The 17,985-nt window shown below is 37.4% G+C and overlaps 1 protein-coding gene across 1 annotated transcript in view; it reads right to left on the bottom strand.

Moving 5' to 3' along the window:
- The window catches only part of CTDP1 (CTD phosphatase subunit 1), a 178,368-nt gene that overhangs the window by 91,830 nt on the left and 68,553 nt on the right, over window positions 1-17,985 (bottom strand). The window contains exon 10 of the mRNA XM_065398609.1: window positions 14,598-14,763. Within this exon, the coding sequence (XP_065254681.1) occupies window positions 14,598-14,763 (166 nt within the window). The remainder of the gene's footprint in view (window positions 1-14,597; window positions 14,764-17,985) is intronic.

The following is a 17,985-nucleotide window of genomic DNA, read 5'->3' as shown; positions in this document are numbered from 1 at the left end:
CTGGCAGGTGATGTTAGGGTTTCCATGTTCCATGACCGTCAAAAGGATCTTGTCCCATTCTTCTTCATGGAAGGTGATCTTGTAGCCTGCAACAACATCGATGGTGTGACGGCAGCCCTCAACATCGTTCACGATCCAGATGAGTGGAGACTGTTCATTGATTCATCGAAGATGAGTCTTAAAGCTGTTTTGCTGCATAATGGCAATGTTTTGCCATCAATTCCAGTTGGTCATGCAGTCCATATGAAGGAAACCTATGACAACATGAAACAACTTTTGAGGTGCATAAACTATGACCAATATCAGTGGCAGCTTTGTGGCGATTTGAAGGTTGTTGCTCTCTTGCTTGGTCTGCAGACTGGATACACAAAGTACTGCTGTTTTCTCTGCGAATGGGATAGTCGTGCAAGAGCTTCCCACTACATCAAGAAAGATTGGCCACTCCGACAGTCATTGGAGCCTGGGAGGAAAAGTGTTCAGCATCCACCACTTGTTGAATCAAGGAAGATTTTGTTACCACCCTTACACATCAAGCTGGGTCTGATGAAGAACTTTGTCAAGGCCATTGACAAAACACAAGCAGCTTTCAAGTACCTCCCTGGAAAATTTCCAAGGTTAAGTGAAGCTAAGATAAAGGAAGGTGTCTTTGTTGGTCCTCAGATTCGTGAACTTCTTCGAGATGATGCATTTGACCATGCACTGCGTGGCAAGGAAAAGACGGCATAGAAAGCCTTCCAGTTAGTGGCAATAAATTTTCTCGGAAACAACAAGGCAGACAACTACAGGTTGTTGGTGGAAAACCTCCTCAAGACATACAAAAGCCTTGGTTGCAACATGTCACTAAAGATACATTTTTTGCACTCTCATCTAGATTTTTTTCCACCAAACTGCGGAGCAGTGAGCGACGAGCACGGCGAGCGATTTCACCAGGACATTGCAACAATGGAGAAACGCTATCAGGGCAAATGGAGCCCATCAATGCTTGCAGACTATTGCTGGACAGTGACAAGAGATGCTCCATTTAATGAATACAAGAGACAAGCCAAGAAGCGCCGAGTAGACACTGAATAGGACTAAACTATGTACATAATAGTTTTTTGCCTTTTGTTTCATAATAAATTTTATTTATATAACCCTTTTGCTGATTTTTAAAGTGTTACATAAACAGGACAGGTGAAATATTATCATGTAAAGCAACCATAAACACATGAAAAGACCTAGGTTTACAATTTATGATTAAAACTCTGCTATCTACACAATATACATAGACATAAAATGTAAAAACTTAAATATCTTAGAAACAGTAGCCAATCAGTTGTTTTAATTGTCATATTTGAATTCAGCACATCAAAATACATAATAAATAGCACATTTTATCTCTGAAGCAGATGACTTCTCAAAAATTGTAGACCAGTGTTATTACTGAAGTGAAGCTTCAGAAACACTTAGAAATTGCTACTTTAGCCTGGAAATCTTTCAGAAGAACTATTTAGAATTTATTCAAGTATTCTATTAGTTTTGAAATCCTAAAACAAACAATTGGTGTATAATTGATTTCCAATCACATTTCTTTTACATAAAGGTGATCTAAATAATCCATAACTGATTTTCGTTTCAACTGATAAACACTCCCCCAATAAAAAAAAGAAAAGAATAAAGTGTTTATCCAGTAAACACCAGAAAAACACTAGAAATGGTTACTTGGATTTAAGGGCTTGTATACATGAAGCAGTAATGCGGACTATGGGGGGGGGGCGACTTTTAAGGCGCACTAACGTGCTGCACATTAATTGATCTGTGTAGACCCTGCTGGCATGCACTAAAAATTCCCTGGTGCATTGTAACATAGTGCTATTTGAACCCGGACTATGTTAAAATGCATTAGCAAACATTAAAGAAATTTCTCATTACAAAGACAGAGCCTGGAACCTTCCCCTTCCCCTGATTTTTGGACACCTACATAAAAGACAAAACTAGCTAAAAAATAAACCCTGAAAAATGAAATGAATAAACCTTGAAAAACAGAAGCCCTGTCCATAACTTAAGACCACCATTCATGTGCACCTCACTTCAATTTAAAAGTAATACTGAACATCCTATAATGCTGCAAAGTTGTCCAATTATAAATGTTCAGTGTTCCTCATCTGAAGTCTGTATAATCCCTCTTCAATAAAGACCTACCTGTGGACTTTGTCCCAATATGTATATGAGAAATCAAAATTTCTCCACACACTAAGATATTTTAAATCCCCCATTTCTACTTTACTAGAATATGAAGATCTTGGCCTCTTTTTGCCATTAGCAGTAATTGCTATTTACCTAAAGCAGAAGGCAGGGTCAGGCCAATCATATATGTTATAGTCAGGATGTACATTTAAGGCACCTCTCCCTGCCCTCACTCCTTCTGTGGCCTTGCACACAATGTACCTGATCCAAAGCCCACTGAAATAATGGAAAGATTCCCAATTGACTTCAATGGATGATGAATTCCATCACTTTGCTCCCTTTTCCCTTCTTGCAAGCACATGGTGAGATTTACTTACCTTATTAAAATGAATTTCAAGATCCAAAGCTCCAGGTATTACTACTACTAGCATAAATGAACTAATCCATTAAGCAAGAATGTGCAATATATTTTTAAAATGTGTCATACAGAATTTGCACAAAAAATACCCCAAAGTACCCATAGCACAAAACTGCAGAATTCCTAAATGTTTCCTTTGATATAGGAAATGATTTAAAGCTCAGTTATGGAAACCAGAAAATGGGAAGCCACAATGAAAAAGAAAAACTGTGTACAAAATAGAGATAAGCGAACAAAAAGACTCGAGCACCTGCAAAGCTGGGAAAAGAGGAAAGTTATACCTACAATGTAAACACAAGTTGTTTACATTCTTATTTATCATTACTTTCCTTGTAATTCTGTATTTTGTAAGAATACATTAAAAGCCAGAATTCTGCCCTCAAGATGCATGCATACAAGACCCACTGACTTCAGTGGGAGTTATATGCATGTATCTGAAAGGAGAGTTTAGCACTTGCATCTCAGTTCTGAAAATTTCCCATAATTAATTCCTCTTAAAACATTTCTTGTTTTTTCCCCCCTATTCTAGCATTACCTGGAAGAGTGTAATTTACCTTGAAAGACTGAGTTAACACTCTCAGTACTGAACACAGTGAGACATGTACGTGCCTATGCTGACTTCCCATAAACAGAAGTCTTCATGTTCAGCGTCACAGAAACTATGCTTTGAAATTGTATTCTACCCTAGCATTTTCCCAACTTATGTTTGTCAGTGAGAACACATTACAATAAAATACATATGTTAGCTAATATCACTGTATTATACTTAGACAACCTCTGTTGAAAAAGTAATTTTACTGTATAACAGGAGTGAAATGTGTGAGATGCAAGTTGGTGGGCGGGTGCAATGAGGATGTTTTAGGTTTTGATACACTGACTAATCCAGCATCTCTAAAGAATATGTTCAAGTCAGAACTCCGATCGCACTAAAAGGATTATTAATCTCATCCCCAGGGGACAATGTGTGTATACAACAGATGCATCAAAATCTAGCACTTTGTTTTAGACTCATTGACCTACAATGTTCCCATTACTGAAGTCAGAATAGAAGTACATTGATCCAGCTACATACAACAGTTTGTGCAGATCTGCCTATTCTATGATTGGGTCTAGCCATCACTTAAGTCAAACTAAGTAATTTTTTTTTTTTTTTTTTTTAAAAGAGGATCCATATATAATAAAAGAACAGGCCTAGATTTTGAAGCCTACAATTTCTATAATGCATCTTCATTAACCATTTCAGTTCTAAGGCACTATACTGGTTTGGATATGATCTTTGTGTCAAGGTATGTCAGCTATAGCCAGCATTCTCTCAACATTTCTGTGGCAAAGCAAGTGATATGTTAGATATTCATGTTCAACCTCCAGCTCAGGTACAGATCTCCTAACATCACATTTGCTCTATCACAGAGGGGACAGAGAGAACACTGGATACAGCTACTGTATCATGGTACATAGTCCAAATCAAAACCAACATGCACTTTATTGTATCAAAGTTATTTTAAAAAGATCCAACATGAAAGTGAATACAGGTAGCCTCAATTATTTCATTAAGCTAGAAATATGGCTGTGCCCAGGAAGTCACTCATTTTGGGACTTCATGGCGACAGCAATTTCTTCATAACAGTAGAGGGCTCCAGCCCTAAAGCTCTTTATAACCCATACCTATGCAGAGTCCAAATAATCTTGATAAATGCTGAAACAGTAATTAGAATTCCTGCAGTTCTAAGAAGTTCATACCAAAAAAGAAAAAAGCGGAGTGGATAATTCAGTAAACTATTACTCCCTGAGACAGGCAACTTTGGCCAAAAAAATGAATGCTGTAAAAACAAGCAAGGGGAACAATACATTTCTTCAAAAATTGCTCAATTAAGCAAGCAATTTTGTCTGCGTGTAATATCAATGTCAAAGTAATTTTATGGTATGGGATGAAGAAAATATTAGATTTTTCCATGAGATCCTGATTAAACAAACATTAACTGTGTATGTTATGATGTTATTTAATTTATAAGTAACTTGATCTAGTATCTAACAGCCTGGCCTTGCACTTTTACTGACCAAAAACTCTTAACACATTTTCAGTTTAAATTTTCAATTCATCTATTACAGACTGGTATACATGTTTTCTAAAGTAAATGTTTTGAAAGCTACTGTTTTCTTTACGTTAAAATATATTGGAATAATTAGTATACTTTAAAACAGAACAAAGTAAGTTAGAGAAAAGACATGAGCAGACAACTAGCAGACCAAAATGCTAGTGGAACAGACATGCTGGAGTTAACCTGTTTCAACTGAGTAGGGTAACGGAAACAGACACATGGTAACACTGTGATATTCAGACCTCAGTGGTTCAGGAGCCGAATTAGAGATCAACATTACCCAAAAGAGCCACAGTATGTGAATTCATAGTTTCATTTACTAAATATTTCTCACAGCAAAATGACAGACCAAATATTCTACAATTTGTTAACAACATAGTAAAAGCATCCTGATTGGTTAATAAACTTCGATTGAAACACCGATTTAATTATTAACCAATATCATGTGCTGCAAAGAGCCACAGGAGACGCATTAAAGAGCCACTTGGGGCTCATGAGCCTCAGGCGGAGTATCAATGGGTTAAACATCATAATCTACAAGTAAACAATTTTTGCTATTTTGTGATGAGACACAGGACCATATCACTATATTAGCTGAACATTTTGCAAAGTGCTTTAACACGGCTCAGGCTAACTCATTTTAAACTCTGTCAGACTAGCGTTGACAGGGTTAGCAGCATTCAGTTTAGAAGTTATGTTATAACCTAAGTAGGGACATATGCTAAAACATGGTTACTGAATTACATGGTTTCAACAGAGTTTTGCCTCATCCTCACTGGAGAAACAAACCATTACTTTTTTACACTACTTATTCTCTGGGAGGCACCCATTAAAGAGCGATACTTCATTTTACATATAATAATGAGATTTTCTATTAGAAATGAAAATACTGAAAAGTCAGATCCAAAAGGTAATTTGTGCCACATAATCAGAACACTGCTAAGGACTAATTGGGGAAGTGTCTCATGTCAGAAGATAGACAGAAGCTATAGAGCAACCTTAGAAATCCACAGTGAAGTGTGGGGTTCACTGCCTTAAGTAGCATTTTGCCAGCAGCATATAACAGCACAAAGCATATAGTGAAGATACTTTAAAAAAAAAGGTCTCTCCACAAATGAGCTAAAACCAGGTGTAAAAACTCCAACTACTTTCTTCCTGACAGAATGACATCAAAAAGGTTTTCCAAAGGTTCCATATAACCTACAGATGCTTCAAGGGTGCAGTTTTGAAAGAATTGTAGAATACTTGTAATTTGCCCCCATGCTATTTTTTAATTCACCAAGTTTAAGAGAAGAATGGATTTTTATAAATGCCTTTATAGAGAAAACAGAAAACCCTAACTGCAGCAGGCATTAAGTATACTATGTTATTCTTTACTAAAAGAGACTGATTTTTCTATTTGTATAAACAGGGATGATATTTTGGTATTTGATGCCTGGTTTGATGTGAAATGAAAGCAGCTATCACATTATTTCCTGCTTTAATGGTTAAAAACCTCTGAACACATTTTAGTACTTCAAAAATCTGTTGCAAGAATACATTCAAAAGCTACTTTGCCTTGAGCATGGCTGAGCAAAGATGCCCTGTTGAAAAAGCATATTGAACATTAAAACTGGTAAACCACTGAAAAAATTTGTGGAGCCAGGCCAGTAAATTGATATGCTGCAGACAAAAACTTGCTAGGAAAACAGTGAATAAATCTTTCAAAATGTCAGTTACCAACTCAAACTGTACTATGGATTTGTCTGCACTGCATTTGTTTCATAACTTTACTTATTTCAATTGCCATGATACCGGCTTCTAATTCCATTCTCCAATGTTTTTCATTAGACTGATTTCTAGTGTCTAAAAATGATCAATGCTGATTTCTGGAAAAGGTCGTTGACTATGTATTCCAATTGCCTTAAGCTGAAATGGAAGTTTGCATAAACAACTATTAGAACTAGTCTAGATCCAGTCCTCTCTAATGTTCTGAATCTCTTCAGAACTGAACATATGAAATATATGAAAGCAAATAATTCTATCCCATTGTCTACTTCCCCCATGTTCCTCCATCTCCCACTCTAGGTTTTCATTTTTTTCTTCTACAGGTAAAATCATTACCTTTTACATTCCTATAGACTTAAATGGTGCTTTTACAATTGTTGCATCCCTTAATTTCATTTTCTCACTATCACTCAAAATAAGCTGGGATCTTTCTTTTAGACATTGGGTTGCAGTTGATGTACTTAAATGTGTTCTACAACTTCAATTATCACAGTTCTCTCTAATAATCAAAGGAGAAAAATAGGTTGATAGACAGTCTGACATTATACTTTACAAGCCACCAAACAACAAAACATTCTTTAATCCTGTTCGTAGAACTACAAAAATAAAGTCGTAGCCAAAAAATAATTAACAACACATCTTACTTATTCCCACAACAGTTTAGGCAGTCTATTTTCATTACAAACCGGATGGAAATTTTCTGATGCAACTGCTAACCACATGCGCTCTGTGTATGTAATGGGGTATTTGGATGCCAAAGTCCTAGCACCACAGGTTTAACATTTGTCTATCATATACTTAAAGTGACAGCCAATTAAAATATTGAAACAAAGAAAAAAAAACAAATGACATTTATAGTCTTGCATTACTAAAACTTTAGGTAATAAAAGCTGAATACTGCACATTGTGAGCTGGCTGGAATGGACACATTGGGGAGGGAAATGGGTCTTTGATCAATGTCCATACTATGCAGACATCAAGCTTTCCTACACAGGAAGCTGACAGATGAGATGGGCTGCAGACAAGAGTACAGCTAGACTTGGCTTAGTTCAGGGACCACGTAAGGGAAGGAGGTTGCAGAAGGGGACCTTTCAAGAAGAGAACTAAAGAAGGAAGAGAGCAGGAACATGGGAGGTACTGGAAGTGCTTGAACAGAAACTGGGAAATACAACCAGTTCCACCAAATGTCTGGACAAACCGATAATCTATATGACATAAGTAACAGCACAAGCTATACAAGTTGTTTTGGCAAACTTACTTTCATGATGGTTGTCATATTCCCTAGACAACCCATAATTGTCTTCAATGTAGCCCACTGCATTTAACAACTTTGAGACTCTGCTACTTTCGAAAGATGAAAGATGCGTACTTTCATCCATTCTCATCCTGCCTCCTTGAAAAAAAAAATTCAGACCACTTCACCCAGAATTAAGGCAAATTTTAAAACATGGGTCACACCTCCAGAAGGCCAATGGGTCAACTGAAAGAAGAGTTAACAAGAGCAACTAAAATTTGGTTCTCCTCTGCATGTTCTTGAAGCTAACCAAGTTAACAATTTATAGAAGGGAATCAGAATTTAATTTCTATGTAATGTATAGTGCATGTATTTTAAGAAGCCATGCATACATAATGAAAATTCTTGTAAGAATAATCTGAAGTCAGAAGTGTAAGAGCAGATTTTTAATAGCCATAGTTCTGTACAAGTAGGGTCCTACCAAATTCACAGCTGTGAAAGATGCATCATGGACATTGAAATCTGGTCTTTTGTGTACTTTTACCCTATAGTAAAACCCAATGCAGTTATATGCACAGTTACAGGTTCCAGACAGGATTATAAGCTTGTTTCAATATAAAGAAAGGTCATGAACTTGACAGGATTTATTGATTGACACTTTACAGCAGCAAACACTCAGGGCTCAACTCACTGATTGGTAGATATGGGCATCCAGGGTGGTTTTGTAGCATAGTGATTTCAACTGATAGCCTACTGGAAGACAAGTGAAATTATTTTAAAATGAGTGTCCAAAGTAAATCAAAAACCTCTACAATCATTACTGCAGCGGATCGTATGAAAGAATTTGGCAGCCACATACCGATGGTGACAAACTGTTTTGTACAAGCTACAATGTTTTGTTGGATCCCACATGGCAAGCAATGGTTCAGTGCCACTTAGACTCAGAAAGCGGCTGCAGATAGTGCAGTGCTGGGAAACAAAATGAAAAACAAAACACACCCAAAACTTATTCTCTTTTTAAGACGACAGAGCTCAGAGATCTGTCATTTAGCTACAATGGAACTTGTGGATGCATTTGCAAGTACTAATATACCGCTGGAAAAACCTGATCACCCAAAGCTGTGCAAATTCATTCAATGGAACATACGAAAAAGGAGTTGCTTACCAAGTGCAAATAATCTATGACAGAACTACCTTCAAAAGGTTTCTGTGAAGGTGCAAGTTTGGTAAAGTTGATAAACTGCTCAGCTACATTAAAAGATCTTTAAACACTACCCTAGCCGCAATCTTTGATACAGGCAGTACACATTGCAAATGAGACTGAAATGGGGGAACAAAAAATTGCATTTCCCCCAGAGCCAGTAATTACTTGTTGGACTTCCTAGTTTTGGGCTGCACAATACCAGTTTTAATAGAACTTTCAACCCTTCTAAATGATGCTCAGCTGAATGAGGAAATTCAGTTTGTTGCCAAGATTGCCAGAGGACTGATGGACTTAAGTTGGTTTGAATCTTGACATGTCAGAGTCCACAAAGCTTACAACAAAGTAATGGATGTACTGTTCTGGGCTGAAGCGCAGTCAAACAAAAATCACTCTGACAACATTGAGTTAAATGCCAGTGCTCAGCAGGTGTTTTCTTGCATGGCAAAGAAGCTCAGACAATATTAAAGCTGTAGAGAAGTCAAGCCATGTAGAAAAAAAAAAAGCTCAAAAGTTTCAACAAGTTGCAGCAAGATTCCTAAAAGCTGTGCGTATTTTTGACCCTGCACAAATGCACCTGTTGATGTTGGATTTAACATCTCAATGCAATTCCTGGCATTGACAAGAATTGTAGGCTGGAGATTCCTGCTTACAAAAATATTGCCAATGAAATGGAATGTACTTTGCCTGAGGTACAGTTTTGGAAGTCAGTGGAAGGCAGAATCCCCCATCTCACAAGGCTAGCTCATGATGTCTGACAATTCCAATGAACTCCATGGATGCAGAGAGAGCTGTGTCTAAACATGGACAAGTGTTTTCAGTGCAGAAACAGGGAATGAAGGAAGACAGTTGCAGGACGCTCCATACTCACATTCAAAACCCAAACTCCCCCTCCCCCCACACCTGCTTTTGTTAACTTAAGGGCTTTACAATATGTTTATATTTTGCCATTTAAAAATATATATATATTCATGCTATCTTTCAACACTGTGAAATTTAAGATGTTTAAAATTCTATGACCATGAAATTTATGAAAAGGGGGAGGGATAGCTCAGTGGTTTGAGCATTGGCCTGCTAAACCCAGGGTTGTGAGTTCAATCCTTGAGGGGGCCACTTAGGGATCTGGGGCAAAATCAGTACTTGGTCCTGCTAGTGAAGGCAGGGGGCTGGACTCTATGACCTTTCAAGGTCCCTTCCAGTTCTAGGAGATGGGATATCTCCATTAATAAAAAAAGATCTGTACGTGACAGCTAAAATAGAAAAGATACTTATGATCCATATGCAAGAAAAGGCTGGGTTTTGGAGAAGGATTTTTGGGGGAGGAGGGAAGGAGGTGGAGCTGTTCTTAATGCACTTGCTCTGAGGAATCGGAAGTGTAGGACTGGAAAGGACTTCAATAGATCATCTAGTCCAGTCCCTTGCACTCAAGGCAGGACTAAACAATACTAGTCCATTCCTGAGAGGTGTTTGTCTAACCTGTTCTTAAAAACCTCCAGTGATGGAGAATCCACAACCTCCCAAGGCAATTTGTTCTAGTGCTTAACTAACCTGACAGTAAGTTTTTCATAACGTCCAACCTAAGTCTCCATGGCTGCAATTTAAACCCATTGCTTCTTGTCCTTTCCTCAGAGGTTAATTAGAATAATTTTCACCCTCCTCCTTGTAACAACCTTTTATGCACTTGAAAACTGTTATGCTCCCTCTCAGTCTTCTCCAGACTAAACAAACCCAATTTTTTCAATCTTTCCTCATAGGTCATGTCTTCTAGACCTTTAATTATTTTTGTTGTTCTTCTCTGGATGTTTTCCAATTTGTGAACATCTTTCCTTCTTGTTGGGATGATACTCTACAGCTATGTGCATTTGCTTTTCTACTGCAAACAAGGGGAGGAAACAAGTTAGTTACATAAATCTATTTGCAACTGGTTGCAAGAGAAGCAGATTCATCCATGAACAGACTTTACTAATGGAAGTTCTCCATTAGTTACAATGAAAAAATGCTTGGAGGCTTAAATGCTTAAAGATAATCCTAATCCCAATGACGGAGAGAGAGAGTGTGAGTGTGAGTGTGTGTCTAGAATAGCAAATTTCCCATGCTGTCGAACACTACATTCACTTTGATACAGAGTGCATTTCTTTTTGATGCATTCTTTTGCAAGTTACAGGGAGATCCTTATAAGTTTAGAGGTAAAATTCCTACAGGTCATTTTTTAATCTTAAATTCACTTTTAGTAGTTAATTTAGGTTCATTTTGATTTTCCTTGTCCTTGCCTCCACTTCCTAGCTACACATAGGTGATCTCTGATGATTTCTGTAAGAGAAGCTGACAGAGCAGAAGAAAAGAGCAAAGTTCTTTGCTGTTAGGCTGGACCATTAACAGGCAGTGTCTTTTCTCCAGAGCTGTGCTTTCAGTGTTCAAATTCCACCAGGTCTCCTGCGTGCCGCATAGTATCATCACATGCACACACATATACATGTAATGATACTTACCAACTCTGATGTATGCACGTGAAACCTGGACCGTGTACAGACGCCATGCTATGAAGCTGAATCACTTTCACATGGGCTGTCTGAGGACACCGATGAGGATAAGATGGCAAGACAAGGTTCCAGATACCGAGGTTCTCATACAGTATTAATCTTATTGAAACTGATATGTTTCTATAATCTTAAGTCTTACATTTTTCTGTACAAACATTCACCCTGTAGCTCAGTCAGAACATTCAGAAGCAATAAACACACTTTTAAGAAGTGGCAGTCTATCTAATGAAAAACTATAGGAAAGATATTTTTCGAACACTGAAGGAGTTATCAATAATACTTAGTAATCAACTAAAAAGAGATAATTATCTCAATTTAATGTGTGCTGTAAGAGAACCAAGAAGAACTAATGGAAAACTGCAGAGAATACACACTTGTTTATAATGCACCTAGAACACTAGAATACATTTAGCTATTTCAGAATAAAAAGAGCATTAGAAAACTTTAAAGTTTCTAATGTTTCATTAGTGTGTCACTTGTAACTTTGTAATTTAACATGATAGAGCTGATTACAGGCATTTCTGTCATTTCAGGGCATTCTGAAATCCTTCAAGTCATTGAAGGAATCTGGATCATTATCTGAAGTATTAGACCAATCTCCCTGTATTATGCTTCCAGTTCAATCAGTACTTTTCCATAATAAGTACCATGTTACCTCTACAGCTCTCCCCACAAAATTACTATTCCAAATTCAGCACAAAAATGTCAGAACAGAGGTTATGATGCTTTGTAGTCCTGATGCTTTTTAATATCATATTTGGCTTAACCAGAAGATCAGCTATGAACAGCATAGGTGAGAAGGACCAAGTGACACAACCAGAAATAAATGGCTGCTTTGGATTGGGTAGGTGATAACACTTCCTTACAATGACTTAGACTTGGCACAGAATCACATTTGTTCTTGAGAGCATTGCCAGTTCAAGTAACCTCATCATCAGGGCTCCTACATGGAAAATCCAAGCAATGGAAGGTTAGCTATTGTGTCATCTGGGAGCCAGATGTTGGAAGAAAAGTTTAAGTTACCGGATGAAACATGAAACAAGAGAAGCTCAAAAGTAGATCACATGCACAGGAACAGGAAAGCAAGCAATGTAGTCCATATTCAGAAACATAGCTACTGCTATCACAACACACTTATAAGCAGCTTGCTGTTGTCACATGATCACTATTCAGCCCTTACATTGCAGATGGAAAAATATGGAAGTGTGAGGAATGAACAGAGTTTGGAACAGTCACTTCAGAGATGGTCCAAGAAGTAAGGAGTCAAGAAAGGTTCTCTGACAAATGCCTGAGCAGAAAATTCTACCCTCAGCTATCACAAAGTAAGCTACTTCACTTCACTTCACTTTCAAGGCCCTTTTATAGCCTATCCCTACCCCACCGATCATCTCTCCTTCATGCCTACCTCTGCCCACAATGCCAGCCTCCATCACCTACTTGTTACATTTTCCAACGTACTTGTTTGAAAACTGCTTTCTCCCATGCCATGCCTTATGCGTGGAAGGAGCTTCCTGTAAACATCTGCAAAACTAATACATTATTCTAATTTGAAAATCTCCTAAAAAAAAATCCAAAAACTTTTTTGCTGTGGTGCCTACAAAAAAGCTTAACAGCTAGGCTGGTGGTGTACTGTGCTGACCAATAATGACCAATAGTGTCTCATTGTTTCCTTGTACTCCCCTCACCCTCCCGCCCCCGGTATGTCTGAACTTACACTGTAAGTTCTTTGGTGCAGGAACAGTCACTTTACTGTGTTTGTACAGCACCTAGGACAATGCAGTCTGGGTCTTTAACTAGGGACCATAAGTGCTATAAATAAGAATAATTGATTATTCGGGAGAACCAGCAAACAAATGTGATGTAAACAGGACTGCTCATTATACTTTTCAATCCAGCATGCAAAAGGAATGGCAGACTCTTGACCAAGCTGTATGGAAAATATTATATCCATCTCCAAGACAGTATTCTGAAGACTCCAAGCCCAGATGGAATTGCAAACAATACCAATCCCAGCTAATGTAAAAAAACTATTATTTAATATATACTGCCCTTCTATGTTTACTGTTTGATTTGTGATGCAAACAAGAGAGCTGGAAAATTAAGTTAAATGCACTGAGAATAATATCCCTTTAACGAATACACCTTTTGTTCAGGTGTTGGCATATTAACCTTTGACAATACCCGCAGATGGCAAATTCAGTTTGCAACTGTTCATTGTAATTATTTTGTAATTAATATTATCTTACTGCCTTATATGAAGTGGCCTTATTTTATGCATTTGATCTAAATATTTTACCATGTAATATTCATTATTTTACACAGCATTTAAAAAAAAAAAAAGAAGTGTAAATTAAACCTAGAATGTATACTATAGCATCTAAGTAGACATTAGAAATACCAGTAAACCTAGAATTTTACATAAATCAACAACAATAAATCAAGATATTGCTAGTTTTTAAAAAGTCTGTGGCTTTTTAAACATGATCCTTGGCATTGAACATGATCCTATTTCCAAAGGATTACTCCCATACCCCACTGACTTTCATTGTTAGGTGAAACTAGGTTTCAAATTTTAAGAGTCACCTTCACCATAATTTAAGAATCAAACAATGCACATATCCAACTCTCCATGAAACAGCTGTTTCTCCTTTCTTAGGCAAATACTGCATGTATTACTGAATGCCAGTTGAAAAGGAAACTATGGTTCCTTCTGAAAGGTCACACACAGATGATGGGCTTTTTAAATCAGTGATCTTAAGGGTTTTTAGGTCCTCGTTTATATGAAATTCAATGTGACAATGTATAATATTTTACAGAACTAACATGCACCAACTTAAGATCCTATACATTTTCTTTTGTGTCAAAATTATATTGATATGAAATAACTACTTTACAGGTCTACGACCATTAAAGTATTGACAGTGATGTAGTTTAAATTTGTTTTACAGCACATAGCTGCGTGTTGAACAAAACTGTATTTCTAGGTCAATTAAAATATTTTTGTTTCAAGTTACTGTAACTTGACTTTTCCCCATCAGTAGTTACACGCACCTGGTAACATGCAAAGTCATTTCATGTATGTGCATAATTTAACAGAGTTAAATACTATTATGCATAACTGATTAACTCAATGATACTGTTAGAATCCTGACACACAATTAGTTTAGCTCACCTCTTTATCCATACTCTCTAAATCCTCTTTACATAGTGTGTACAGTGGCATTGTCTCGGACATACTTGGCTGGCGTTTCCGTTTGGATGGACCAGGTTGATCTTCGTTCTCATTTGCTGGTAACTCCTCTTCATCAAACAGCTGCTGCTGATGTGGTTGAACAACTCTGTAAAATTTCACAGGTCCCACATGAGAAAAATCATTTTGAATTACAACTTTCATAGAACTGAATCAGATTCAACATGAAGTGTATGGTTACGGAAGAGCTACAGCTTCACTGAAGTACTGCTATGCCCTCCTTTGAATACCTGGAACAATCTGATGTGTCTGGAATTGGAACAATTGATCACTACACCGCCTCTTTCTCACTGTATTCTTCTCCCCTCCCCCCACAAAAATCTGCATATTCAAACTGTCTATACCAATTTAAAAGTTATAAATACAGAAAGCTCGTCAGGACACTGGAATGCCTATCCACAGTGCAACATGTCTTTTGCCAATACAATCTGAAGGTGTGTGGACCAGGTACTGGCATAAATCAGCCAGGTGCTAACACAATCTTCCAAATAGTTTTGTAGGTAGCGCTATGCTGGCGGAACTTTTGCTGGTAAAGCTTTCTAGTGAAGATAAGCCCTTCCTCCCCAGCATTCTGAGAAAATGTTTATTACATCAAGAACAACAGCTATAACTTAGAGAATTTTTTCACTTCAAGGTCCCAGAAACAAAGACAAGGTTTTCATCTCGAGGCCAAAAGACCGAAAACATCAAGACACTTGATCACGGCCTTGGATAGACCAAGAGACTACCTACACTTGACCAGAGCTCGAAGATCTCAAAGAAACCATGCACACACTTTCATTAAAACATTAATATTGTAGACACATGGATTGAAGGAGAGAAATTCAAAATTAAAAGTAGATTGTGGTTTTGTTGGGAGGGACAAGAGCTTTAAAAAAAAAAAAAAAAAAAAAGAGACATGAAGAAAAGAGGAGGGATATTGGCTGTTAAAGCCAATGTTAAACCCTCCCCACTTATTCTTGACCTTGAATCAATAGACTAGCAACGGTAATCTTTTTTGCTTGTGCGTCAAAGCAAACAAAGTAATCATCACATGGATCTCAAGTGCTCGTAAATAATGTGAATTATTCTGTCTATTACGAGAGAGAGAGAGAGAGAGAGAGAGAGAGGTCTTATTACAACACTGGAGACTATTAAGGCCTTTGGATACACTTTCATCTATAGCATGGGTAATACTGGGAGTTTGTGCTTTTCAAATCTTATTTTCCTTTACATTGGCCTGACTGAACAAGAAAACAATGCTGTTTTGTGAATGTAGTCAGTATGAAATGTTTGACAGCCTTGGAGGGCAGAATTTATTTATCCAAACACATTGACAGTACAGGAAGATGTCAATACAAGCTTCCTCACGTCATCCTGGAGAAGACAGATATTGTATCCGTCTCCATGGCTATTCGTTCCTTGGCGCCTCTGTCTCCAACAAGTGCAAATTGTGATGGCTTGTGTATTACAGAAATACATTGCTAGCAATACCAGACCATTTTAAATAGAGTATGTATTTAAACTAGAAAAAAGAAAACCAAGTAAGTAGTGTACTAGTGCTACACTCCCTATTGTAGCAATGGCTGTAATAGGGTACAATGAACCAAGATAAAGTCTCTCCTGAAATGGAGAACTGTTTGTTAACAGGTGCAGACCTCAGTGCTACAGAGCTGAAGCACATTGGCAAAGTCCTCCACTGCCTCTACGTACACCATCATAGATCCACTGTATTTCAAAAAGAGTAATGCTGTCCAAGAGTGGCATGAGTTTATTACCACCACCTGTTCTACTTAAGTATTATGTATTGATTACAACATGGGAAACGGTACAAAAACATTTTACCTTAGAGCAAGGTGGAGCTGAAATACAATGTCAACCTGTGCTAACTGCTAGTTTGGGCCTGTCAAAACATTTTATATTTATCATTAGTTAGTTTAGATGTTTTTGGTTATTATTGTGATTTTTTTTTTTTTTTTTTTTAAAGAAGGACTGACAAATTAGCCTGTTCCAGTATTTGATTTCTGTAGCTCCGTTCTGTCTCCTGGGAACCCAACTATCCAAAGTGGTAAGCATGAAGGCCATATTTCAAGTTGTATTCTTATACTGACAAATTTTGAGAGCAATACAATGTTGTCAATGCACCAATGAAATATCCAGGACAATCCATTTACACAGAAAGCATCATCCACAGTAAAATACTTATTATAGTGCAGAAGAAATATACCCATTTACCTGGCACTGAAATAAAAGCTGTATACCATGTCCCTGATTCTCTTCTCACACTAGATTTATACTGCTGTAACTCCTTTGTTTTCAACAGAGTTACTCCCAATTTTATACAGGGATGAGAGAAGAATTGGGCTAGCAGGTAAACTAGAAAAGATGCTGGGGAACTCAGTTATAAAGTCACACACACACTGTTCTACCCTTACCGTTTTGATTCAACAATCTGAACTTCTAGCAGCCCAAATATTTCATTTTACTACCTCATAAAAGAGACTATATGTTGAGTCAACAGACGTACAGCTGAAAGTAAGTGTGGCTCTAGCACCAGTGGGAGCTTTCAATCCAATGTACTTCTGTATTTGGGGACATAACATTTTTATTCAATGTCTGGCATAGCTGAGAGATACAGCTAGGTCCCAACTCCATCCTTTTCCAATAGTTTTCTCCTGCTGCCAGCTATGACTCTTACTGGTGCTAACATTTTAAGGCTGAAGAACATGGCAGGAAAAAAAAAAAAAAAAAAAAGAGGATAGACAATTATATTCACTGGATAATTACATTAAATAAACTACATAAAACCCAAAGAGGAGGTTCTCAGATATATTTATTATATTGTGCAACTAAGAACACAGGGGGTCAATTTTCAGAAGGCACAAATGGCAATTGGGCACCTACATACTATTTAAAGTAAGGAATGTAACTGACATTTGTGCCTTTGAATATCTTTCCCCTTAGAGCTCATTTGTACATATACACAAATTAAGTTATCAGTGAACACTATAGTTATACACAAGAAGCCCCAATGCCTTCAAGACACTACCAGACTTCTAAAGGTGAAGAGCTTTCATCTTCTCTATCCCCCAACAATCACCTCAGGTTTTCCAAAGTAAGCCTTTGCAAGCACAATCACGTACCCCTGCACTGCAAAACAAATATTTAACCTTGCAAGATATTACCTCCTTTGTAAAATATGATCCTGAGGACAAGAGACTTGGATTCTAGTCCTGACTTGGACATTACCAATTTGAAATTTGCAGTTGGACACATCATTCAGTCTGACCTCAGTTTCCTCACTGAGAATATTGCTATGTATCACCCAGGA

This window comes from Emys orbicularis, chromosome 2, assembly GCF_028017835.1.
Source record: "Emys orbicularis isolate rEmyOrb1 chromosome 2, rEmyOrb1.hap1, whole genome shotgun sequence".
In the NCBI taxonomy this organism is placed as follows: domain Eukaryota; kingdom Metazoa; phylum Chordata; order Testudines; family Emydidae; genus Emys; species Emys orbicularis.
The sequence above is the reverse complement of the archived record's forward strand: the minus strand, read 5'-3'. Positions and strand labels throughout refer to the sequence as shown.